The sequence below is a fragment of the Emydura macquarii genome, unplaced genomic scaffold (genome assembly GCF_026122565.2).
Source record: "Emydura macquarii macquarii isolate MOO-44397 ecotype Brisbane River unplaced genomic scaffold, CSIRO-AGI_Emac_v2 contig_2429, whole genome shotgun sequence".
In the NCBI taxonomy this organism is placed as follows: domain Eukaryota; kingdom Metazoa; phylum Chordata; order Testudines; family Chelidae; genus Emydura; species Emydura macquarii.
In genome coordinates this window covers 209,813-237,634 of record NW_027132566.1, presented here as the reverse complement: position 1 = coordinate 237,634, position 27,822 = coordinate 209,813, and the positions used below count along the sequence as shown (strand labels likewise).

The following is a 27,822-nucleotide window of genomic DNA, read 5'->3' as shown; positions in this document are numbered from 1 at the left end:
ACCATATGCAAGAAAATTCTTATGTACTATAATAAGCTCCAATTCTACTCTGTACAGAATTCCAATTCTACTCTGGACAGAAAAAAGCCAATTATGCAAATATACATTATGGCTGTGGAAGGGCTAGAGAAGGATTTCTCAAGCAGGACGCTCATTTGAGATAATGACCTATCTTAGTTTATTAATACTCATTTGGCATAAGCACTTCACTCATTCATGGCTTTGCGGTTGTGAATAACAGATCCACCTCAAAGTCATGCTGGTAAAACCTTTGTACCTCACCATACCATCACGTTGTTTTTCTTATAACTATATCTATTGTATACTTTCTACACGTGTATATATGGCGCAAGTGGTGCTGCCTATAATTAAAGTAGAGTTCCATTCAAACCATCTCTTTCCATTGCACATAATTTTGTCACACCAATTCCTTCTGAGCTGAAATTTTACATTTTTTGTATCAGTTCAAAGGTGATTTTTTAAAGTTTGGGCAACCTTAATTCATCCATTACTGAGTCATGCATGTATATAAAAAATCCACATAGCCTTCCCCATATGTTTTGATTAGTAAATTTGGGCATGGATAACTCCAATATAGATTCAACTAAAAACATCAAACTGGGCTTGATTTATAGATCTCATTGAGATGTAGGAAGTTAAACAACACTGGAAAAAAAGGAAGCCATAATATTAAAATTATGAATGCTGTAACAAAGTTGGACCAGACAGCTATAGGAAGCGGTTGAAGGCAAGCCTTAGAATGGTTAAAGCTCTTGTTCCTATGAGCTAAAAAGGTTCCTCAAGTTAATTAGGGACACTTGAGCCCAATTAAGGGCTGCTGGTGACCTTTAAAAATTCCTGTCAATGAGAGAAAAAGAGAGAGAGGAGGGACAAAAAAGAAGCTACAGAAAGTTGGTGACAGCAGAGAGAAAAGGTTTCTTCTTGGGGGAAAGCTGTTCTCCTTCCTACAGGGGCAATATTGAGTTTACTGCTGTTTGGGCAGGAACTCGCAACCAAGCATAATAAAAGACAGTGCCCTGGTGGGAGCAAAGGAAATGTGTTTTTTTGGTGTGTGTGTTTGCATGCATTGAGGGTTTTGCTTATGAAAACCACTTAGGCCAATCCTGAAGTCTACCTTCTGATTATTATAAATTAACCACTGTTAAGAATTAGAAACCTCCAGAGAAGGACTGATTTGCTCCAGGCACCAGCCCTGCCAGAGGGAGAACCACATGGGAATAGAGGTGCATTGCCACACTGCTTAATATGCATTTGCAGTAGAATTTGCTATTAGCTCTCTCTAAAAAGAGAGAGCAGCTTAGAACGTTGGTATCTTAAACTCGGAGGCCAGTTCAAGTTGGAAGTGACCTAAATTCTTGAGGGTGGATAAGAGCATCTTGAGTTCCAGGTGGTCTGAGTTTTGGAGGCATCAATCCAAATAGTCACAGATTAAGTTCCAGTCAATGTGTTTATTCATTTTGTTTCTTTTAAATATAACAAATAAGAAAATTCCATGGAAAACCTTCTCCACCCAACATTAATGCAATGTAAAATATAAGAGAGACAGTCTCAGAGATCAGGAGACACAGAGTCCAGCCTGAAAGCTCTGCAGCTGGCATGCCGATATCTTTAAAGTATGGTCTCTTTTTGGTCAGCTAAATTTACTATTGGTGGTGACACAAAAGTCAGCAAAAACATAAGCCATAAGCCTGCTCTCGCTGAAGCCAAAAACAAAACTTGTTTTAACCTCAATGAGAGCAAGATTGGAGTCCAAGCTTCATTTCCAAATCCCAGGATAAACAGGCAGTACTGACAATATACTGAACAAATCTGACATGGTATCATAGAGAGGATCTGCTAGGACTAGAATAGACATGGAATGCCGTGATGTCAGAGTCATTTTTTCCTCATCACAATTGCTCTTAATATGGCATTGCAAAGGTTTGAAACATCAAGTTTTCTTTAAAGAATAAAAGTGAAAAAGTAAAATGTATAGACAGACAAAAATAAAAAATGTTTCAATGAATAGTTGCCAAATTATTTTATTTATATTAGGTCTGTAGATGAAATTAAATTTATGAAAAGGAATACGGTATCAGAAGTTATTAGTTAGACTTCAGCTACCAAGGAAGGTTATTTGCAAGTAGTATCTATTAAAAGTCAAAATAATAACAGACTGATTCTTATGGTCAGCTTTCAGCATTTTGTACCAAATGTAAAACAACAGCTTCCCTTTCACAGGTCATCAGTTTCTGGAACAATGTTGGAATCCGAAGGCTGGATTAACATGATGGGAATTTTCTCAGATGTCCATCCTTTAGGAGTCCTGTTGAAGGACCTCCTGGTAGAAAGAGGGTTAGCGAGGATCATGAACCTGGGATCGTTTAGCAGTAGTAGATTAAAATCTGGTACTTTGAATTTAACCAGCTTTGATGCTCTCTCAAAACCACCAAATGGAGTGGCAACCCTGTGATGGTGGGAAAAAATAAAAGTGAAATGTGATTTTTAACAATACCCATTTTTCTTTTGCCGTAGGAGCTGAAAAAGAATAATGCTTTTGTTTTCATTTTTTATGACTTTTTTCAGTACAGTAATATGATTCCTAGCTTTTTGAGATCTCTTGAAAAACTTTTGAAAAAAAACATATATTGATTATTTTTCTGGCAAATTCTCTTCCATGCCTCATTTTTGTTCCTCTTTAGATACTTGCTTATTCTCAGCCTCTTTCATAGTCATACTTACTCAATATTAGGATGGAAAAATGACTGAACAATAAGTTGTAACAAAGTAAGTGTCTGATGATTGCTGATTTAGTCACTGAAGTTACCTTGCGAATGATAGGTCTAGTATATGCTCCAGCCTCTTCCCCTACTATTTTGAGAGTCAGAACATGTTTTCTTCCAGACATATTCTATTCTACTTTCTAATGTGTACTACAGACCTCAAGAAGGTGAATTAAAGCAGTAAGGGCCTGATTCTGATCTCACACCACTATAAATCAGAGTTAATGATGCTGAAGTCAGTGGATTAACAATAACCTGATCTACTTACAAGAGTTGTATTGATTTAACTAAATTGGTCTAGAAACTGGCTTAGTTAAATTGGTGAAAAACAATGTTGTAGTTGAAACCTACTCTCTGAAGCGGACTTTGTGCCTCAAGGGCCCTGCCTGGGTTTCTTTTGGTGGAGCCCTGCAGAAACCCAGGCCAAATCTAGCCCTTTATCTGCTGCCATTATTTTTAATGTTATTTAAAGGTAAATGTTCCTGCAGTGATTAGCGTAAAAAAGCAAAAGATAAGAAACACTTAGCATGCATACATGGTTAAATGTATTTGCAAATATTTTAAAATAACAATATTTCCACATACAATTTGTGATTCTTTTGTACTTGCAGACTCCTGGGCTGAGAGTTTTTCCTTAGCTGTTCCAGAACCCCATGTGTAAGCAAACCTGACCAAACAGAAATAAATTGTACCAAATGCGGCCATACCTTTTGGTCAAATAGCTTTCCTTGGATATATCTAGATTATGGCTAGTAAAGAAATGATTAAGATTTGTTAACTAGATCTTGATTCTCAGTTGCCACAAAACCACGTAAGTAGTGACACACCCAAGTGAATTCCAGCTGAAAACTCAGAACTTTGGGTTGGCTCACTTGGTTTTCTGGGTTTGATACAGATAATAAATCTGTTAGTCTGGGGCTACTGGTCCTCCAATGCAGGCTAAAACAAATCAATGAACACCAGCAGAAACCAAAAGAGAGCAATTGAAGATTCTACTAGAATTTCCAACAGTTTATGCATGGTAAAGTAATACCCACTGCCAGAGAAGCAAACCCCAAAATTCAACAGTGTCAAAAAAACCCAAAAAAATCCAAAGGGAAGGATCTACTAGAAACTAGACTACTCTTTGTGGTGTGCAAAGACTGTTCACTGAAATTCTGCAGATAGATACATCTCCAGAAGGGACAACTCTGGTTCCAAAGATTGATCCTGGCAAAGTGATAAGTGCCTCGTGAAAGGTTCTGATCATCACACTCAGGGGGAATGGAGGGTACATTTTGGATCAGGCTCCAAAACTCCATCATTTGATACATAAAGGACCAGATTTTGGAGCAGCAGTCACTCCACTCACAAGATTCTCTTTGGAATCAATGGGAGTTCTTCACACACAGTGGCTGTCTAAGGCTTGGTCTACACTTACCTCCGCGATTCAGCGGCAGTCGATAGGAATTACGCAAAGTACGCAAAGAACTTGCGTAACTCCCGTCAACTGCTGTGCTTCTCTTCTGTGTGCCGTCTTCACTGCACTGCGCCAATGGGAACCACATTCCCGTAGACACAGAGCTACTCCACTTGCGGGGGTGGATTAATAACATTGACTTCTGGATCGACTGAGCGGATCTTCACTGAAAGTTCAGTTGATCCAGATAAGTTGATCTGATAGCGGTGACTTTGCCACCGTCAGTGTAGACATAATCCCAGTGAGCCTGGAAATTTTCTTATTGGGTACACATGTCAAATTCTATACTGTACCTTACTGATTAAAAATAATTACTTTATAATCAGCACAGAGTGAGTGCAGTGACCTACATGATATTGGGAAATAACGATCATTTTAATTGCTGCTCTAATTAAAATGTATATTCTCATGATAGTGTTAATGAATTCTTTAATGTTTATGGATTTGTAAATTAACAAAAGGATAATGTTAATTTTGTGTTTGTGACTTTGATATTATTTTATAATATTTTGTATAATGAAATAATTGCTTCCCTTTATAATTCTGTCTATATGTAGAGCACAAAGGTATAGATAACACATTCAAATTTGTGTGTTTTATGAAAATTCACCATATATCTTTTGATCTTACAAAAAATTAATAACTGCTATACACAAGCTGTCCTATCTGGATCATGCATTAACACGTACCTGCGTGTTATGCAGAAATACATTCTGATCTGCATAAAAGAGAGTATAGTAATTAGCTAGTAAATGTTAATTTAGCCTTCTTGGCATCAATACATCTTCCTGTGAGCAATAAATTGTATGACGACAAGGTGCTGGAATGCCCTACATTGCTTGGAAACTAAGCATATAATCTGAGCTCTGATTCATTGTCTATAACCCAAAACCAGTGCCTAAAAAATTCCAAATAGTCATTGCACATTATAGGAGAGAACATGCTGGTTCAAGGCAGTGGCACCAGGAAGTTTAGGGGATGGTTTAATATTCACTTTATATATTCCTAAAAAGTTGATGCATGATTTAAAAACATCTCACACATGTTGTTTTTTTTTAGCCCCTGCTCTATATGTGTGTTTTCTTTCTTTCTTTAAATCATTATTAAATTATTCCTATAAAGGAGAGAATTTGCATCTGAAATTTTTGGAGGTTGACAGATTGAGAGACAATGTTTATAACTACGCTGGCTTAGCTACTATAGTTATATATTAGGTAATAATATATTCATTTACCCAGAGTTCTTTAAAATGTGAACATAATTTCTTGAACATTCTGCTTAGAGCTGTGCAGTGGAGACATGCCCGTGACACGCCCACTCTCTTTGGAGAAACTAGGACTCAGGTGATGTCCCCTCCCACACCAGGCTGCCTTGGGGAAAAAACTGCAGAGAGGAACCATGCAGAGACACCAGTGGGTTAGACCAGCTGAAGAAGCAGCCAAAGCAGGAACCTTTGGACATTCAGAGGCCTTTTTACAGTTTCCACTAGACTTTCTCTTTCCTGTGCCAATTGGCTGTTTGCTCCAACCCTCTCCTCCCCGTGACTCTTCACCTCAGTTTCATTCTCTCTTACCTTGTTCTCCCAGTCCCTGCGTCCCTCACCCCCTTCCCTTCAATGTCACCTGTGCCTTTCCTTTCCTTTTAATTTATCCGCTTCCCTCCTAACTAAACCCAGCCACAATAAATAAATAAATCATGGCACTAATATTACGTTTGCTGCTATCTGCTTGTGTGTTATACACTTCCCGCTGTTCTGGGTCTGTCTTGTCTGTTTAGATTGTAAGCTTTTTGAGGCATGGACTGTCTGCTAGACTGTGCTAGGACAGTGCCTGCCTCTTGCAAGTTGAGGGCACTCCACACTTGACAGGAGGCACTTAACATTTTGCAGAAAAAGAACCACGGTTTGTAAACCAATAAAGCAAAGCACTAGCCAGATGGACTGGATTCCTTTAGTGTTTTAGAAGCAATAGACTTTGGGAAGGGAGAGGCCTGAGCCGGAGAAGAAGAACCAGTCAAACCTGCTTGTTGTCAGATGCAGGCAAACTGCAGTGTTTTACTTGTTACCTATAATTCTATTTTTGACATTTTTTCCCCTCTGGAAAGAGGATGGAAGGAAGGGGTTAAATTAATTTCCTGTTATAAACTAATCAGCAAAAATAATTCACATTGTCTTTTCCAAACAGATTTTTGGATAGATTCTTCCCATCTGACATTCTTACCCCTGTGCCAGTTAATTCTCCTTGTGTCCCACTGGGGACTCATCTCTAAAGAAAAGCAGGTAGTTTTACCTTTTCTTATAGGAGTATCCATTAGAGTAGGGCACTTCTAATTTTCACTAGGAACTTCACAGGATCCTTACCAGCAGAGGCTGCTGAAGGTATTTTCTGAGCCAGTGTGTTCTGGTCACCCTGACTGTGCACTCTACTGCATACCACATACGTTTTGGACTGCATTGGCTATCTATAACTCCTTAGCAGAGAGGCAAGTTCAGCTGCTTTTTGCTGCCACAGCCCTCTCCTTGGTGGACTTACCAGTGCTGCCAGGCTCCTGTTGTGTAAACCAACCCCAAAATCAGACCATTAGCTATATTAATTCCTGAGATCTGATCCTGCTCTCATTAGAGTCAGTGGTTAAACTGCCATTGACATGTAATCGAGGCTGGGCCCTGTATTGCTGGAAGAGGCAATCGATACATTTCTGCACAAAAAAGTTCTGAATTCTTTTCTTGCTTCAATACAGTCTAAAATAGTCCTGATTTAAAGTCATTCTGGACTGAGTCTTATTCAACCCACCTAACCCACTTCTTAGTCAAGAAAATCTTCCACTGAAGTCCCATTGATTTCATTGGCAGTGGTGCTTGAGCAAACAGTTCTGAAAGTGAAAGGATCCTAAATTTGGGCTCTAAAGTCAAAGAATGTCATTTTAACAAATATAGCTGAATGGACAAAGAATAATCTGAACACCATGTTTGGAGTCTCATGCCTCTCCTTCTTACCTTCTACTGATTAATGGTGAATGTATCAATGTGTTGCATTGTACTTAGAATTACCAAATCCTGAAAGTGGTTCTTCCTGGAGTGACACAGTGGGATTGAAAACCCTGACTGATACTAGCTAACACAGTGATGTCATTATGACATTACAACTCATCTGTTCAATATTTTATCATTTGCATGTATGCAGATTCTAATAAAAGAAACCAATTAGCTAGACACTTTCTTCATTAATAGTGACTAGAGCTCATAAATAAATAGTGACTAGAGGTCACATCCAACAGTCTCTTTCGACCTGGCATAGTTTGGTGCTTTTTTCCAGATGGGGCCTTGTATATTGAATTTACCACTTCCATTGTTTAAAACTTTCTGGATCACATGTAAGACCTAAACTTGAATTTCAGTGGCAGCTTTGAATTTATTATAACAGTTATTAGGGATGAAACTGACCTTTCCCATGTACAAATGCACAAAAAGAGGAGTATGCACCCCAAAAGATACATGGATTCTGATGAACTGGCAGTTGCACAACATCATCCTCATGGAAAAACAAGACTGGTAGGGATTAGAAATGGGCAGTGAACAGAGCCTAATCTCCCTGAGGAGGTTGAAAATCTGCAGAAGACACAGACCTCAGAGCACATGTTTATATCAATTCTGCCTCTGGGCAGTCCCTACTTCTTCCCTTCCTCACTAATGGCAGCATGTCACTCAGTTGCTGTCTCCTTGTCTATGTCTATCAGATTTTCTGTAGTGCTAGTAACCATAGTAGCTAAATTGTGCTGCTATTGTTCCCATGGTGGCAGCTGTGGTCACATGACCTCTCCAGTCAGTATCTGTTGCATCATTTTCTGAGGGGAACACAGCACACAGTTTCCCAGCTCTTCCTCCAGGTCAGTAGCTATCACTTGTTTATCTGTCACTCTGTTCATTTGGCACATAGTTGTTGTGAAGCAGATTTAGGGGAGGCTCATGCAGTGCAATGATGCATTCCTGCATAGTTGTATTTCCCCTCCTCACACCCATAATTTAAGTCCATCTGCTTATCTCCATGCTACCGAATGGAGCTAATGGTCTTGATAATTTCCTACAGATTTACATTGCCACACTCTCCCATTTTCTATGGCAGTAGATTGCCACACAGCTGGGTTTATTTGTTTGTTTGTTTTTATTTTTTGTTGGGTTTTTTGGTTTGGCTTAATCAGCTGGAGCTAAACAGGAGCCATTTAGGGAAAAAAAAGTTTGTTACTTTAATAAAAGAAGATATTGTGCACAATATGAATAAAAGTGGGAGGCATGGTCTGGATGTTTCTTAAAACTTCCAAAAATAGTTCCAAGTTCCAACCAATGTCAACATAACAAGAAGTTCCAATGAAAACCACAGTACGCCAGCTACTGTGTAAATAACTTCTCATTCGGACCCTTCAGGCTCCATACACTGTACCTTGTATTTGGTGCCAGTTTTTATTTTTGTGACTATTTTGCAGCTTTAAAATGGAACTCTCTTAGTTTAAGATGTTAACAGATTGCAATGGCCTGTTAAACATGATTGGAGAGTCTGATGCTTCAGGTGGTTGAACAGCCCCTGTGAGGGCTGAGTGCTCTCAGCTTCCCCAGGCTTCTAAGGGCAGCAGGTGGGAATTGAGGCAGGGTCCACCTTAGACCATATGGCACCCCAGGCGAGGAGCATCTTCGGCACCCCTATCCCCCATTTTTTAAACTTTTGAATACTTTATTTTTTATTGCATTTGTAACCCAATTCACAACTTCAATGCACAATTTGCAGGCATGATTTATCCATATACAGAATACCTGAAACATTTTACTTTAAACATTCTATTTTCCCTTTTGTCACTAACAACAAAATCATAACCCCGAGCCCAGCATCCCCTGAGCCTGGCACCCCAGGCAGTTGCTTGGGTCGCCTGCCCCTAAATTCAACCCTGAGTTGAGGGCACTCAGCTCTTTGTTGGATCAGACCCTAAAACTCTAATCTGCTGATTGTGGATTGTAACATAAAGAAACAAAAATTGATGGTTCCTATTGTAGAGCTTATGAGCCAAATTCTAACCAAAAGTCTCTTTTGCACAGTGCTCACTTAGGGCCTGATCCAGTGCCTACTGAAGTCATTGGAAAGATCTAATAAGATTTGGATTATGCCCTTGCTGTATCTTATTTATTCCATCAAGTTCCTCATTTCATTGGATACTGTGCTCTTCTCTTAATGCTCTTCTCTTGTGCTCTTATTTAATTATTTCTTAGTTTCTTACTATGATCTTCCTCTTGTGTTGTTTATGCTAGAGCTTATTTTATAATTAATTCTTTAGATTTAGAGTAATTGTGCTTTCCCCCTTAAGGTCTTTCGTGTGTGTGTGTGTGTGTGTGTTGTGTGTGTGTGAGAGAGAGAGAGAGAGAGAACTAGTTTCTTTCCCTACAGTTTGGTGAAAAAAATTCCACTTCACATATGTATTTCTACCATCCTGTAAAATTTGACCTTCTCCCTGAATTACCTGTTAAAGCTCCTGTAGTCAGGCAACTCTGGTTTTGCTTCAGGCTTAAACAGTCTAGGGTATAAAGCCTCCAATAACTCTGGGTCATTGCTGATGGCTTCTATCCAGGGGGACTGATAGTATTTTGGCACAGAAGTAGTGTTGAACCTCTCAGGAGGAATTTCCTTCAGTGGTCCAGAATATCCTTCATGAAAATAAATTAAGGATAAATAATTATAATCATGCATTACATTTTATAGCACTTTTCACCCCAGTATCTCAAGAGGCAATTACACATATTAATTAATTCTCACCACAGTCCTATGTAGTAGATAAGAATGATTATAGATCCATTTTATAAAGGGGTAAGCTGAACAGCAGAGAGGGTTAAGTTACTTGCCTAAGGCTACATAGAAATAGGAAGAAAACACAGGGGATTGTACCAGTTTAGTTAAACCAGTGCAAAAGGCTTTGTGGATGCTCTTATTTAGGTTTAAGAATGGTTTGTTTTGGTTTATCTTAAAACTGTTCTACTGACTTAAACTGGTTTAAACCAAAGTACAAGTATCCACACAGCCCTTTGCACTGGCTTAACTAAATGGGTTTAAAACCACACCTTTAGTTGAAAACATTCAATTCTGCATGTAGACCAGTTGTTGGGTAGGCTTTTTAAAAGCACCAAAAGGAGTTAGGAGCACAAGTTCAATTGCCTGTTGCTGGGACCTGTGCTTTTAATCCCTTAGGTACTTTTGAAAATCCATCCTGTATGCCTGATTCTCCATTGTTTTGCACCATGAAAGCAAGTGAAGAATTAGTCCCAGTCTCTCCCTTATCAATGGGGGACAGGTTCTGACATCCTTACTTCCTGTTGATCATTACTTTACTACACAAGTAGTTCCATTGACTTTAGTGGAGCTACTTCCATAATTAGATGCTGCACAACAGGAGTAAGGGTGGCAGAATCTATCCCTTAGTATATAGTTGAAAGTATTAAAAACAGCAAGGGGTTGTCCTAAGATTTTATCTAAACTATTTGTTGGAAGAAGAGGGAAAATTATTCCTAACTTTTTACTTCACTGGGTTTCTAATTATCTAAGTTAATTCTATTGCTCCATTTCAGCATAAAAAACACTGCTTTGTTTCCAAATCAGAAAAAAATCAGAGTTCAGACAAATATTTTCTGCAGACAATGAGCTCAAAGACTTAGATCGTGCCTCAACTTTGGAAACAAAGATTGCACCCATTCACATTGTATTGGGCTTGTGGATACACAGTGCACTAAAGCTTCTAGTACTTTTAGCAGTCACTGATAGAGTGGCATTGATTCAGTTCACACTGGCTGGAAAAAGTCTGTACAAAATATGCATGCATTGAATAATGCTGAGCAAAGAATGACTTTGTAAAAAGCACTGCCTGCTTATCGATAATTCACAACCAAGAAAAAGAGCTATATTCACCAAATAAATTATTTGTCACAAATTATTCAGCCAGCCCTAGTCTTTAAAAGAAACAAAATAAGGCTTCCATGTAGCTCAGGGATTTACATAAAGAAAACAGGATCCTTGCAACCAAGGACTTTAAAATAGAAAAAGTCTCTGCAGCTAGAAATACAAATTCTTGTCTGAGCTATTCCCACATATGGGACTCAATCAAAACCTGCAGTGGCTTCAGACTCACATTTAGAAGCTGTAATAAAATTAGTGAGGCTGAATCTGAGATGGTTGAAAAGTTTGTACAGATAAACAATTAAGATTGGCAGGATCAGATCAATGGGGTTATGCAGATTTAGGGTCTGATGATCTGGCCCCAGACATTTATCCAAACTTATCTAATATACTTTAGGCTGAAAATTTAACATGACTGAATGTCTCCTGGGATTTCTAGTGTTTCATGGCATCAGTTAGCTCATAGATATCATGAAAACAGCCTTTCTCAATGTATCTAGATGTTTCCACTTGTGTGTGAAACTAGACAATACAGAGACACATGAAGGTTTTTAAAAAACCACACTGAAGCAAGTTAACCACACTGATTTGCATTTCAGATGAAGATTCAGATAAGTTCTTTACTTCTAACCTCATTTGAATCAATTTGCTGATCCCTAATAAATATCCCGTTAATGATCATGTAAAAAATGCTCTGCTGTTTTCTGTGCTGTGAAATAGCTGAGTCTCAATACATGCACAAATTAAGTAGTTTGTACTGTACCTGGTGCAATGTTTTCAGGATTTGGTGGGCTCCGTGGGTCAGGTGTATTAGGAGGTGTCATTGGTGCATGCTGTTGACCAGCTTCAACACTGCTAGTTTCCATCTTAACACTCTGTATAGGTTCAATGCGCTGCATTAGAATAGAAACATATACCATTGATAGCCCATCCGTGTCAAGAGATATTGTGTGACTCTCTGAAGTAGGGAAGTATTATCCTCATATTACAGATGGAAAACTGAGGTAGGGGATAGTTAAATGATTTGCGCAAGGTTACATAAGAAGTCTGTGGTTGAACTGAGAAATTAACCCACCTCTTAGTCCAGGACCCTATCTACTAGATCAGTGTATCTCAGCATTTTTCAGGTTGGTGACAAAATTTAAAGACAAAAGTGTTTGTGAACACCCCCCACATGTACTATAAAAGTAAGAGAAAAAATATATCAATGATAACAATGACAAGCCTATATAATTTCGGAGGCTTTATGTTTCAAGAGGCTGACTGAGAATACTAGACCTTGAAGGGTAAATGTATACGAGGAGTGGAGGAGCAAGATTTTCTTTGCTTTAGATTGCAATAAGAATTTCAATGCCTTAGGACCCCCTTACCCCTGATTGTTTTTCATGACAGCCCCCCTTTTCCACAGATCATGACTCCACCAGTTGAGAAACTCTGTCCTCAATCATCCTTCCAATCCTAGGATTCAAGCAATCTGGTGAGTTAATGTAAAAGCCATTGATTCTCGATAGATGTTTTTTGTATACCAGTTGAAAATGCATCAGCCACACAAAAAATCTATACACCTTTGTGGGACTGTTTTTTCTTGTTTTACAGTAGTCACAACCACCTCTTGGAGATTTTTGATAGGATGGAGTTATCCACACCTCCCATCAGGTCATTAGTTTAAGGAAACATACAAAGTTTTAATCATTGTTTCTTTAAATACAGAATCAGAGGCTCATAAAAAAACCAGTCAGTAACTTAGTTTAGCAATGACACACAGTGTAAAAGGAATTTAAATATAGACTGTGTTGGAGTAGGATTTCCTTAAGTTAGAAAAAACAAAACAAATACTTTTTTTTTTAACTTGTAACAAAGGAAATATTTTTGATCAGATCAGTACATTTTAGAATGCTCCTAAGTAATATCAGAAAGATCATTTTAATCATAGCAAGCAAAATCACCCCCTATAGCATAAGGCACAGAGTGGATCAAGGCAACACTGCCAAGAATACCAAGAATGATCTTGAGCGGATCACTGCGGACTATGTCGCTCTGGGAAGGAGAATAAAGGAGTTTGAAGCACATCCTCCCAGTTGAAGGAAAAGACCCAGGTAGAGACCGTCGCACTGCAGAAGTAAATGCATGGTTACGCAGGTGGTGTTGGAGAGAGGGCTTTGGATTTTTCGATCATGGGATGTTGTTCCAGGAAGAAGGATTACTAGGAAGAGACGGGATTCACCTAACGAAGAGAGGAAAGAGTATCTTCGCAGATAGGCTGGCTAACCTAGTGAGGAGGGCTTTAAACTAGGTTCGATGGGGGATGGAGACCCAAGCCCGAAGGTAAGTGGGACACCACAAGGAAGCAGAAGGAGGAGGGTGCAACAGAGGAGGCCTCCTGAATTGCACTGAGAAAGTAGGGCAATCGGCTAGTTATCTCAAGTGCCTATACACAAATGCAAGAAGCCTGGGAAACAAGCAGGAGGAATTGGAAGTCCTGGCACAGTCAAGAAACTGACATGATTGGAATAACTGAGACTTGGTGGAGTAACTCACACGACTAGAGCACTGTCATGGATGGGTATAAACTGTTCAGGAAGGACAGGCAGGGGCGAAAGGGTGGAGGAGTTGCACTGTATGTAAGAGAGCACTATGATTGCTCTGAACTCCAGTATGAAACTGGAGATAAGCCAGTTGAGTGTCTCTGGGTTAAGCTTAGAAGCAAGAACAATAAGGGTGATGTCGGGTGGGTGTCTGTTATAGACCACCAGACCAGGAGGACGAGGTAGATGAGGCTTTCTTCGGTCAACTAGGGAAAGTTTCCAGTTCACAGGACCTGATTCTCATGGGGGACTTCAATCACCCTGACATCTGCTGGAAGAGCAATACAGCAGAGCACAAACAATCCAGGAAGTTTTTGGAAAGTGTTGCGGACAACTTCCTGGTGCAAGTGCTGGAGCAGCCAACTAGGGGCCGTGCTTCTCTTGACCTGCTGCTCACAAACAGGGGAGATCTGGTAGGGGAAGTAAAAGTGGGTGGCAACCTAGGCAGCAGTGACCATGAGATGGTCGAGTTCAGGATCCTGACAAAAGGAAGAAAGGAGAACAGCAGGATACAGACCCTGGACTTCAAAAAGCAGACTTTGACTCCCTCAGGGAGCTGATGGGCAGGATCCCTTGGGAGACTAATATGAGGGGGAAAGGAATCCAAGAGAGCTGGCTGTATTTTAAAGAAACCTTATTGAGGGCACAGGAACAAACCATCCCAATGTGCAGAAAGAATAGCAAATATGGTAGGTGTCCAGCTTGGCTTAACAAAGAAGTCTTTTGTGAACTTAAACACAAAAAAGAAGCTTACAAGAAGTGGAAGCTTGGTCAGATGACTAGGGAGGATTATAAAAACACTGCTCGAACATGCAGGAATGAAATCTGGAAGACCAAAGTACAATTAGAGTTGCAGCTAGCAAGGGACGTGAAGGGGAACAAGAAGGGTTTCTGCAGGTATGTTACCAACAAGAGGAAGATTAGGGAAAGTGTGGGCCCCTTACAGAATGGGGGAGGCAACCTAGTGACAGATGATGTGGAGAAAGCTGAGGTACTCAATGCCTTTTTTGCCTCTGTCTTCACAGACAAGGTCAGCTCCCAGACTGCTGCAGTGGGCGGCACAGAATGGGAAGGAGGTGAACATCCCGCAGTGCTAAAGGAACAGGTCCAAGACTATTTAGAAAGATTGGACATACACAAGTCCATGGGGCCGGATACAATGCACCCGAGGGTGCTGAGGGAGTTGGCTGATGTGATTTCAGAACCATTGGCTATTATTTTTGAAAGCTCGTGGCAATTGGGGGAGGTCCCTGATGATTGTAAAAAAGCAAATATAGTGCCCATCTTCAAGAAAGGGAGGAAAGAGGATCCGGGGAACTACAGATCGGTCAGCCTCACCTCAATCCCTGGAAAAATCATGGAGCAGGTCCTCAAGGAATCCATTTTAAGGCACTTGGAAGAGAGGAAGGTGATCAGGAACAGTCAACACGGATTCACCAAGGGAAAGTCATGCCTGACCAACCTGATTGTTTTCTATGAGGAGGTGACTGGCTCGGTGGATGTGGGGAAAGCAGTGGATATGATATACCTTGGCTTTAGCAAAGCTTTTGATACTGTCTCTCACAATATTCTTATCAGCAAGTTAAGGAAGTATGGATTGGATGAATGGACTATAAAATGGATAGAGAACTGGCTAGAACATAGGGCTCAACGAGTAGTGATCAATGGCTCCATGTCTAGCTGGCAGCCGGTCACAAGCGGAGTGCCCCAGGGGTCGGTCCTCGGGGCCGGTTTTGTTCAACATCTTCATCAATGATCTGGATGACACTAAGCTAGGGGGAGTGGTAGATACCCTGGAAGGTAGGGATAGGATACAGAAGGACCTAAACAAACTGGAGGATTGGGCCAAAAGAAATCTAATGAGGTTCAACAAGGATAAGTGCAGAGTCCTGCACCTAGGATGGAAGAATCCCATGCACAGCTACAGACTGGGGACCAATGAGCTAGGCAGCAGTTCTGCAGAAAAGGACCTGGGGGTAACAGTGGATAAAAAGCTGGATATGAGTCAGCAGTGTGCCCTGGTTGCCAAGAAGGCTAATAGCATATTGGGCTGCATTAGTAGGAGCATTGCCAGCAGATCACGGGAAGTGATCATTCCCCTCTATTCGGCATTGGTGAGGCCGCATTTGGAGTATTGTGTCCAGTTTTGGGCCCCCCACTACAACAAGGATGTGGAGAAGTTGGAGAGAGTCCAGCGGAGGGCAACAGAAATGATTAGGGGGCTGGAGCACAAGACTTATGAGGAGAGGCTGAGGGAACTAGGCTTGTTCAGTCTACAGAAGAGAAGAATGAGGGGGGATTCGATAGCAGCCTTTAACTACCTGAAAGGGGGTTCCAGGGAGGATGGAGCTAGGCTGTTCTCAGTGGTGGCAGATGACAGAACAAGGAGCAATGGTCTCAAGTTATAGGGGGGGAGGTCTAGGTTGGACATTAGGAAAAAGTTTTTCACTAGGAGGGTGGTGAAGCACTGGAATGGGTTATCTAGGGAGGTGGTAGAATCTCCATCTTTAGAGGTTTTTAAGCTGCAGCTTGACAAAACCTTCGCTGGGATTATTTAGATGAGGTTAGTTCTGCTTTGAGCAGGGGGTTGGACTAGATGACCTCCTGAGGTCTCTTCCAACTCTATGATTCTATAACACAAGTGCTGGCCAAACAGGCACTTACGGGAGGAGAGTAGAAACTAAAGAGGCATCATTCTCTCCCTTCCCCTGGGTCTGTGTGAATACTGAATGGCTGGAGCTCAGCTTGCCTTTGCGGAGAATACCAAAGAGGGCACAGAACAAGGAACTGACTGCAGGAATCCCATGTGAGTTATGGTGCTAGTAACAGACTTAACTTTGGCTGCATAGCCTCTATTACCTATTACATAAGGAGTTAACATGCAGCTGCGGGGGAAGGAGCTGTCAGTAGCATGTTTCCTCAGGGACTGGCCAATTAAATCCAGTGTATGGCTGTTTTGCATTTCCAGAGTAGTGCAAATCAGCCAGAGCGTACTGGTGAATCTGACCCACAGGTTTAAAAATCTCAGGCCCACATCCTCAGGCAGTGTAAATCATTAATTTCAATGGAGCCATGCTAATTTATTCCTGCCCTCAGATTTTTCATCGTAAATAAATATTAAACCATAAGGTCAAAATGTTCATACTTGGTTGCCTAAAGTTGGATATTTTAGGGTGGGATTTCTAAAAGTGCTCAGCTTTCAGATAATTTTGCTCCTATTGACTTTACTGGGAGCAGTTAAGCCACTGCTGAGTGCCCTTGAAAATCCCACCTTATATCCACATTTAGGACCTAAATAAATGGCCTGATTATCATGGGTGTTGAACACTCAGTATGTTTGAAAATCAGCACTTCCGGAACATCAGGTCAAAACTTAGCCCTAGTCCTTATTTTAATTTCAGCTGAGTGAATGAAAATCTGGAGGCTCCAATCACCCTTATATCCACATTTAGGACCTAAATAAATGGCCTGATTATCATGGGTGTTGAACACTCAGTATGTTTGAAAATCAGCACTTCCGGAACATCAGGTCAAAACTTAGCCCTAGTCCTTATTTTAATTTCAGCTGAGTGAATGAAAATCTGGAGGCTCCAATCACCAGCAGTTTTCCTTCTACTCGTCACAAAAAACTAGATATAAAATCTACCTTTTTGTCCATGAAAGAATATTGGGACAGATTCTCATCTCTGAGCTAAATCCATTTATTGAGCTGAAAAAAGCAGGGGCTTTTGAACTATAACAGATCACAAAGCACAGATTTCTTCCTTGAATAGGTAACAAAGCAAGATAATTGGAGATTTCAGGCATGATATTGAGGATTTCAACCCGTGTTTATTAATATAACAAACCAATGGCCAAACCTCAGCATTTTGGTTAGCATGGGCAGTGGGGAATGGGGATGGCTTTTCTATTGGCCTGCTACCCAAAGCTCCTCATCATGAACTGGACCAAAAGCTTCCTGGAATCCAGCAGATGATACTGTTATTTTATTGCCCTTTTTTCCCCTAATTAATTATTAGTACTAATATTTCTGTTACTCTGAGACCAGTTCATGGTAACTTAATCAACCTGGCTTCAGCATAGTACCCAACCTTTCCCCCATGTTTACAACTGTAAGAATTGCTAAAATAGCTTCTCAGAATAAAATACATGATGCTGTGGTGAAGTATAGAATTTTCCTTGGCATTTGATGCTTTGCCACTCCTGAGTAATGTGCTGATCATCCCATTTTCATGCCAATAAAAATGTTATACTGCATCACACCAATACCTTATATATCTTAATTATTTTTCTTGCCCCAAATGAAGGATCTAATCCAACTCCCATAGAAGTCAATGGAAGTCTGATTCAGTGGCAGTTGCACTGGGGGTGAAAGCATTAGCATTACCATCTGAAATATCTTTGTAAGTTTTAAAAACTGTTGAGAGATGAGAATTGCTATTTAGCAATAAATGTTTTCTAGGTTAATCAATCATAATCATATTTATATATACACTGATACAGCTCTCTTCCTCTTCAAAGCAGTTTAAAGATGCTGGGACAAATTCTGCTCCTCAGTCACATGCTTTTTGCAGGCTAGAACCTTAACTAACTAAACCTCACAACACACCTGAGAGTGAGGTGAATCTGTAAATGTAATCATCACATTTTCTACATTTGTAGAAATAGAGGCAGATGGGTTAGGTGCATAGGCGACGTGTAGGGGAAGCATGGGGGTCAAGTGCCACCCCAGATTTCTGCTCAGCCTGGTGTGGGGGGGAGGTGGAAAGAGTCTCTTTCCTTCTCCCATTGTGTCTGCCCCCTGGCACTTTTGGCCCCTGTCCCTGGCAGCTGGGCCTGGGCAGGGAGCAGAAGGGTGGGACAGAGGCACTTCTCATGCCAGCTGAGGGCAGCCAATTTGGGTTGCTATTCTGTGCAGCATGGTGACTGCCTGTGAGAACCCGGGTGGGTAGGCAGAGGTGGCCGCGCCCCTCTGCTCCCCATCCAGGCCCGGCTGCCAGGGATGGGGGCCAAGCAAACCAGAGAAACCAGAGCCCCACCCCCGGCCCCGGCACTTTTCCAGCTTGCTCCGCCCCTGTCCCCAGCACTCAGGCCTGAGCAGGGAGTTGAGGGGGCGGGCTGCCACCGCCTCCCCTGCCAGGCTTTCTCTCAGGCAGCTGCCACACTGCACAAGAGGCAGCGACCCAGAGCAGCCACCCTCAGCCGTCTGAGAAGCGGCACACTCTCTGCCCAGGCCCAGCTGCCTGGGAGAGCGGCCACAACCAGAAACGTGTTGGGGGGAAGTGCAACGGGAGAAGGACAAAGTTGCCTCTCAGCCCCGCAGGTAACTGTGGTGGGGCAGGGGAGAGTGTAGTAGCCCCGGGCTAAGTGCAGGACTGGGATCACTGGGGAAGGAGCCAGGAGCAGGGTCCCTGGCCTATGCTCAGCAGGGGGTAGGGGCATTGCTCACATCCGGTGCCTCCCCTGCTAAGGTGTCCGTGAGTTCCAGGGAGACACTGTTGCTGTGAGTCTCCCCAGCCAGGCCCAGAGGCATGTGCTCACTGCTCCTGTGGTCCCTCCCCCCCCCCCCTCCTCCGCCAGGAGCAGGTGGGATTGGTTGCCTTGGTCCAGGGAGGTGGGGTTGGAAGTTCCTCCCAGAGGCAACACATGGGGCGGTCACATGTCCCCCCCTTAACATTGTGTCCCCCAACATGAGGCGGCACAAGTTGTCTATGGTTAGGTGTATTACCCAAGGCCACAGAAGGAATGAAGCCAGAGCCAGTATTAGAATAGAGGAGCATCTGATTCCCACTCAGCAATTCCCACTACCTCACCAATGTGCTGCAACCCTATTCCTGAGGGACCAGCTCAAGGGGTAATTCTGTCCCCATGGCCGTTTAATCCCTTACTTCTTTGCTATGCGTGCCAGCAAGGAAGACTATTAGTGCCAATTTCACAGGTGAGGTTATGGACTAGGAACTGGAATAAGACCACCAAACTATTTTAATAGTAATAATAACAATAATAATATTAATAGTTGCCATTTATATAGAACTTTGCATCTTTAAAGCCCTCAACTGTCCTTAAAGTAATCTTTACATCATTCCTAAATCACCAATCAGCTGTCACAAGGTAATGACTTTTGGTCCTTACTGACCTGAGTCAGATTTGGATGTGAATCCTTTGAACCTGAGGCCCTTGAACCTTGTTGTCCCATTCTGTGGTACCTAAAAGCAGCATCCAAATCTGAGCCTTTTCATTTTTCTAGAAGAACTCAAAGTGACATGGCTCAGTTTGTGCTTCACACTAGCCTAGTTCCAGGTCGTGGTTCAGTACACATCTTTTCCTAAAACTATGGATAATTCTTGCAATCAGTATCATCAAATAGTAGTTAACTCCACACTGGTCTCATTTGTATTGTATTTAGAAACTTGTAATACAAAATACTCACATTCCTTTGCTTATTTGCTAAATAATGATAGTTTTCATAGGTGTACTTGTCAGATCTCCTTTGACGCATCTTAAATAGCCTTGCACCTCTGTTGCTGAGTATTGATAGTTCCTCCACCATGATGTCTCTGGGGATGCTGATCTTCTTTCCAAGGTCTAGGCCATCTGACTCTGTAACACAACAGACAAGCATGTGGAATATCCTTCTCTGCTTTCCTTAAATGCTGCTTTTTTTCTACATAATGCTTATTATTATATTCCCTATATCTGTAGTCCAACAAGAATGCACACCAGTACCTCCAGTAACACATAGCCTCATGCTTCATGCTGTATTAGTGAAATCAGTCATTTTTTCAGTCATTTGTGAAGTATCTTGTAGCCTGGAATGAGCTTCTAAACCCCTTACAGCCTGATTTACAAAGGAGCTGAGCACCCACAGTTCCTGTTGATTTCAATTAGAGTTGTAGGTGCTCAGCTCTTCTGAAAATCAGGCCCTTTGTGTCTTAACAATATAATTTCTTAGTGGTCAGTAAAATCCTACTTCCAGTGAAGTTAGTGTCAAAACTCCACTTTTATATATATCTATATATATATCTATATATCTATATATATTTAAATATAGATATTTAGATATATACAGTATATATCCTGGACTGGAGAGAGAAAGGACTCCTCAGCCTTTTTTACATATATCTTCCTATTTCTGATTGCTTTCAATAGTTTTCATCTCAATAATTCCCTCACATTCAGATTTTTAGAGATTTAGGCTAGCTACATACTATAACAGAATATTAGCTAAGAGCCACAATTTAATAGTTTTATTTAGAGAATTTCAGGATGAAGGTCCAGCTTATGAAAATGAAAGACTTAATTAAAATATGCTTCTAACAACTCATCTCCCTTCTATATGATTCATGCAGAATAATTATCTATTTTTTCCAAGATGCATTTAGAATAGTGTTTAATAATTCTCATTAATAGGAAAATTACAAGCAACTCTTTTCAAAAGATTAACAAGTGTTGGAAATCTAATTACTGCTGTCAGTGTTACTTAGGTCCCTGCTTGGGAAAAAGATCACTTCCTTGGCTTTACATTGTAACCACGGAGGACTTTGATAATGAATATGCATGCATAGGTGGTGACGGAGGGGGAAGAGTAAGACTGTGGGCAGAGAGCCCTGTATGGCATAAACTTTACTGTCAGTCCTATGGAGAAGTTCTGGAAGTTAGGATACTAGTGGCACTGAGAATGCAAACAGTGATTTGAAGAACTCTGTCATCTAGTGTCCTCAATTTTAAAGCCCTTGCTTAGTCTTTACAACATCATAACTTCAACACTTAGCAAACTATTTCGTTATTAATTTCTTTCTGCCAGAGCTTGGAAAGTAGCCTTTATCAGATGCGGCAGTAATTAGATCATCCAGTAAAAATAACGTTGTTAAGCATCTTCTTCTACTTTGTCATTTACAATTGTCCATGCTCATCATTTTAATAATTGAATCAGTCTCTGTAGGTATTTATAAGCTTAAGGACAAGATATGAAGTAACATCATGCTATGCAAAATTGCATTGAGGCTCTAATATGAATCTTTGCTCTGCTTATTCAAAGCGACATTTTGGTATGCCCTAATTTCTTTAAATATTTTTTATGAACTACAGCATATTCAGGCTTCAGTTAGTGTGTAAATATATGCAATATAGTAAAATGAACTGAAATCAAATTACATGTTGGAAACTGTATTTAACTTCTTCCAGGACATCCACACAGAAGAGCAAAACTTAACTTTGCATTACAGATTAAATTAGCGGTAGGTACCTAAGGAAACATTTGGTATTAAATGAGAACTGAAAAAATAATAGAAATGTTAATATTTATTTTCAGAGTTTCTATAGTTTCTTGTTTTTAATGTATTGTGTAATATCTACTGGAAGCTTAGTGAACCTAAACAACATGAATTCTTGATGTTCTGGAAAATATAAATCTCTTCCAAATGACATGGGTACATTAAATACTCATTTAATACCCAGGTTGCTGAGATTTTGGATTTCCCCTTAACTCACATAGAGAGAAGTTTGCAGGCACAGGACTTGCATCTGGGTGGGCTCAGTTCTGCTCCTACTGATGTCATCCCAATTTTTGCAGTTGACTTCAACTGGAGCAGGATCAAGCCAGCTATGGATAATGCCAGGATCAGGAGCATGCATTTCTGCATTAAAAATAACATGAGCAAGAACCCTGATACCCTCCTGTTATTTAAGAGGTAACAATAAAACTAAGAGAGTTCAGCATGATAAAAGATGTCTCAGCTTGCCCACTGCCTAACCAATGCCAGATAGTGATGATTTATAGGCAACATGATAGAGATAGTGTGTGCTAGTTATGGGCTACATCCACAAAATTTTGACTCAGAACTTAATTTTGAACTCCCTCACATCCAAAAGTCAGGGGCCTATCTCAGCTGGCATCCTAGCTGGTTGGAGTTGACGATTTCACCCCTTAGTCCACCAAAATTTTCATGCAAAACAAAGCTCCTTTCAATCAGGTTTTGCTCCACTGCCTAGAACTTGGCCCACAATGAAATTTTGTGGGAATAGGATGGAGAGAGTTCAATTCAGCCACACCCAAGTCTCTGTTAATCATCTGCTCCACACTGAATATTGAATATTTTGGGCCCTGTGTGCTGTTGCCTCTGACACATATTGTCCTCGATCTGTGTGCACAGCTCTCATTTATGTTAACTCAGCTAGGAGCCAAAATACTCTGTAACCAATGGTGTGTTTCGTTGTGTATCTAGGCAGCACCCAAGAAACGTAAATGTGAGATTTACTCCAGTCTTCTGCAATTTAAAATCTAATCTGCTGCCTGGTTTAATGATGTGCATAGGGATTGCTTTGGTCTCAGTGCAATGAAGGTAATGAGAAGAATAAAAAGGTGGCATTTACAGGAAGATAAAAGGATCATCTCCAAATGTAAAAGTTAAAAATTCAGAAATTGACACTTAAACCTGCAGACCCATGCTTTAATCCTGATCTTAACCTTTTAGCCTCAGTTCTCTCTCTGTCCCTGCCAAGTCCTCCTTGTCCCTTAAAATCATAACAGCTTTCATTTTAAATATGATTTATATATTTCCTCCCACATCCACCCCTAATCTCTTTTTAATCCTCCAGTTTAAAATCTTCTAAATATCTTCTTGCAGATTATGCATTTTAATCATGAATATTAGATAATATATGTTTGTCACATAATCAGAAATAAGAATCTGTAAATCCCCACAAAAGATAGTTAAACACATAACTACTGAAGCATGCATTAAAGATATTATATAGAACTGGAAACTAGATTTAAAGGTGATCAAGGAGTACTTAACAACTATCAAAGGCTTTCTTTACCAAAATACATGTATTTTTTTAAAAATGAATGAGCAAAGGATTTTCTCATATTTTTATAAGTAAATTCAACTTCAGCCTGTCTTAAAAAAACATTTTTGAACTTATTTTTTCACTTGCATTTAAACCTTTTACAGTGAAATCAACATTTGCAACAGATACAGATTGCCAGGCCTAGAAAATAAAGCCCTCTACAAAACAGATTTAGCAAAAGTAGGAATAATGCAAGTCTTCCTCTGCCATGCTGCCAATGTCCCTCCATCCTTAACTGGGGAGACCAGAAAAGGTGAGAGGATAGCTACATTTCCCATGCCCATTTAATACCTGGACTCTCTCTTGAGAGAACAAAAAAGATGCCTGTTAGTTCCTATTTTTGTAGTGTTTTCTCATGTGGACTTTGCCCATAAGGGACTGGAATGACACCCCAAACTTATTTCACACAAACCACCAAAGAGCTGGTGGATAGTAACAGCTTTCAGTCTCTGCCAACCTGGCCCAGATTTGAAGCAGTGATGCAGAGCAAGCAGGTTTTCTATTGTATCAGCATTTATAAGTCCCTTGGTATGAATCTGTTTACAGAGAGTTTGAATCTCAATACTTATCTTAATGTGGTATGGAAAGAAAAGTGATTGAATAAAAATGGGGCCTCTTTATGCAATAGATCTGCTTCATGCATACTATTCCAAGCCATAGCTACTTACTCAGTAAAATGCATTTTAACTGTTTTTTACTCCTGTTAACAATAGAGCCAATGCAGCTTTGGGAGAATGGGTGGGATTCTTTTCTGGTTCAAGCAATATAATTGAATTGTTTAGCTAAACTCCAAGTGCAGAATCATTATTACTGGTAATGATGCAAAAAAAACAAAAAGAAAACAGCTCATCTTTAAGATTTCAGGTTAAAGTTTGCAGGCCAGCAGTTAGGGGAAAAAAGATAGGCTGAATCAAAATCCCAGATCCAAGCTTTTTATCTTTTTTAAAGGGTCAAAACAAACCTCTGAATTTGAATTTGAGGATTTAAAGTCCACATTCAAACCCAATTTTCCCCAGATGTCTAGAAAGTGTCCAGGATTGGAAAGTTTAAATTAATTTAAAGTAGTGATCACTGAGTCTCAAAAAGTTAAAATACATCAAGTAGTTTGACTGCTTCTTCAAGGCTTGTCTGAACATTAGTGGTTCAGCTATCAGGCATGGAATTCTCATGCAGGAAGGCTTCATAAGATTTCTAGTACTACCAGGTTTGGGTTGAGTCAAAGATACCAAGAGGGCAGCTTTTTCATAGTACTTTGGTTTTTCAGTTTACATTCTTAGCTGAAAACAGGAAGTGCAGAAGTGATTAAAATATGTTAACTAAACTTCTTTGAACCTCAGAAAAGCTTGGATTCAGTTCAAGTTGTATCAATGCTGACTGAATAGGTTCAGATGCAACCGCATTTTGTGCCCACTCCCTCAAAATCTTCAGGGCCCCTACAGAAGATCTTTCTCCTAGCCCATTCATCCTTTGCACCATCAGTGAGAAGGATGGACTGTCCATCCTCAGTCCTACACAGACAGACTCTACTTTTTCTCCCACTCCTAAATTTTTGATCTTCTACACAAGTCCATGCCAACAGGTAATCATCAGCAGCAATCAGCTGTATTTTGAACTGCACTGCTGCCTTTTACTCTTCCTCTGCCCCATTCAGACCCCCTCCTGTCATGGGTTCTACCTCCCAGTTCCAACAACATTGTCTTAATCCAGACATGGAATCAATTCCATTGCAGTTTCAGGTGAATGTTTGGATTCTTTTTCATACCAGTTCCCCATGCCCAATCTAGGGTCAAATTTTTAAAAGAGAGGCCCACTTGTGTATGTGAAAATGTGAGCAATTGTGAATTGAATGTCGCAGTTACCTTGACTACAATTGCAAATTGGGTATTTACACATGCATTTGCATGAAGAAATTTCTGATCTATACACATAATTGCAAGAATTGTACATGTGAATGTAGGCACACATATTTTTGAGCATGGTTCTTAAACTTCTACATTTAAAAACTTGGCCCATTAACTAATTTTGAATTAAAACTGGACGTGGCCCTCAGCAAATGCCTAAATGATCAACTGGATGATTTAACTGATCACTGCAATCAACTTTACCAAATGAATTACCAAATAATAAAGGTACTTCAGAGACAACTACAGCATATGTGGAGTATCTAAATAATCCATAGTTGGCTCCAGTACAGCTTGTTTTACATGATCTTGAAATGCAAAGACATGGGATCCAGAAATGGCATCTATGAAAATATTGCAAAAGTCACTTGCATATTAAACTGTCTAATATAACTGCATTTAAATAATCTAAAGAAATAATAAGAAGTCAATAATCTAAAGAAATGAGCAGGCACTTACAGATTCTCTTTTGTACATACACAAAGAGCCCCTATCTTACTTTCCTTGGAATCATATTTGTTAGTGAGTAATCTAAATGGGTTATTTGTCAGTAAGTTGTCTAAATTATCACAATACATGTGAGCAGGAGAATAAAGCACGAGTTTCATAAATAGATTTTAAAGTAGGTCCTTAATTCATATTTAGGCACCTAAATAAATGGCCTGATTTTCAAAAGTGCTGAGTATTAAACAGCTTCAAGGGGGACTGATAGATGCTTAGCACATTTGAAAAGTAGGCCACTTATTTAGGCACCTAAATAAGGCTTTATGGGTGGGACTTTCAAAAGCATCTGAGTTAGGAGCACAGTCCCAATGAAAGTCAATGGGACATATGCTCCTAAATCACATAAGCACTTTTGAAAGTCTCACCTTTGGAACCTAACCTTATGCACCCACTTTTGAAAATCAAGTTAAGATTTTCATAGCTGCTTCCATTTCCCTCAAAATAGCAACAGAAAAGTTAAATTGCTGTTTAAAAGATTGGTCATTACTATGTATTGGAGAGAACTGACAAGGGCTAGTTATTAATCCCAATAGCTAGCTTTGAAGGGAAGAAGGAGAATTATAAATTGATACAAATATTTTTGGTCATGCACATTAAAAGAAATGGAAAACAGGAAAAAAGATATCGACAGATAATCATGTTTCCTATATGAATAATCTTGTAGGATGGAATCCAGTCATGATATTAGCCCCAAATAATATTCTGAAAGGCAATCCAAGCAGAATGTACATCAGCTGCTAGATTACTTCATTCCTTCATAACAGTTGTTCATCTGAAAATAGCTTTCAAATGAAAAGAGACAACTACAAAAGGATTAGTTACCATAGGCAGCATGATACCCCCACAGGATTATTTATGGCAGAATATTTAGAGACAAAGCTGCAAGAGAGTTAAAGTGTAAGATTAAAAAGAAATGTTAGGAAGGGCTAGAGGGACATTGGACATACAGTAACAGGTTTTAGCTCTATACCATCTCTGTGGATTTCCTTCATAATGGCTGATGCTTGTTGTTTCCTCTCTTTGACCATGGCAGAATGTGATAACATTGTAATTGTCTGATGGGGTTTTCCTCACTGAAAAAAAAAATCCACATTTTTACATTGTTGAGCCAGTGTACACAATCCATTTGACTTTTATTTCTATCATGATCTTCAGAATGATTGGTGAATGAGTATAGTTATTTCTCATTTGGCTAAGCTGCCTTTTTAACAGTGACAAATACACTGGCAACCATTCATTGCAAACATCAGATCAGAGACACATTCTCCTACTCAAGGATATGAAGTCCTGAGAACATGCTATATGTTGGCTACAAAAACTCTGTAGCAAGATCTGTGGCAGTGGTCTGGGCCTTCTCATTTCTACACACTATATTTTTAAAAAAATGCAAATCTGTGATTTATTTTAAATGCTTTCTTTTGTTAACCCTTGATCTACAATCTCAAAAACTGGTAAATTCTGGCAAACTCCTTAAAGTGACAGCAAAAAAGGTGGATGAGCTAGTCAACTTTTCTAAAGCATCTTTAAATAAGCAAACAAAGTGGATTCCCCACTACATAAAAATATACATCTTATTTTATTCCTGAGATAAGGTGTTACCTAAACTTATTCTGTGCAACAGAATATAGAACAAACAATGTCAAAATACTTCCAGAAACAATACACTTACCCTATTGGCAGGTTTTGTTGTGCAGAAAAAAGCAATCCCAACCCCTTTTGGTGAAGTTTCTGGAGTTTGTTATGAATGGGGATGACCTGCCTGGTCCTGGATGGTTTCTATCCTTGTGGTTGGGTCTGCATGGTGCCTAGTACGGA

At 40.1% G+C, this 27,822-nt stretch overlaps 1 protein-coding gene across 2 annotated transcripts; it reads right to left on the bottom strand.

Annotated features, from left to right (window-relative positions):
• Window positions 1–1,454: 1,454 nt before the first annotated feature.
• On the bottom strand, window positions 1,455–27,822 carry MYOZ2 (myozenin 2). Of its 2 annotated transcripts, none has more exons than XM_067562437.1 (6): window positions 27,677–27,822; window positions 26,978–27,080; window positions 20,184–20,353; window positions 11,932–12,061; window positions 9,745–9,928; window positions 1,455–2,467 (listed from the first exon to the last, which is right to left on the bottom strand). In XM_067562437.1, the coding sequence occupies exons 2-6, from the start codon at window positions 27,051–27,053 to the stop codon at window positions 2,236–2,238; spliced, it is 792 nt and encodes a 263-aa protein (XP_067418538.1). In that variant the 5' UTR covers window positions 27,054–27,080; window positions 27,677–27,822; the 3' UTR covers window positions 1,455–2,235. The 2 variants fall into 2 exon arrangements, with proteins under 2 accessions (XP_067418538.1, XP_067418539.1); XM_067562438.1 differs by having other exon boundaries at window positions 11,932–12,043.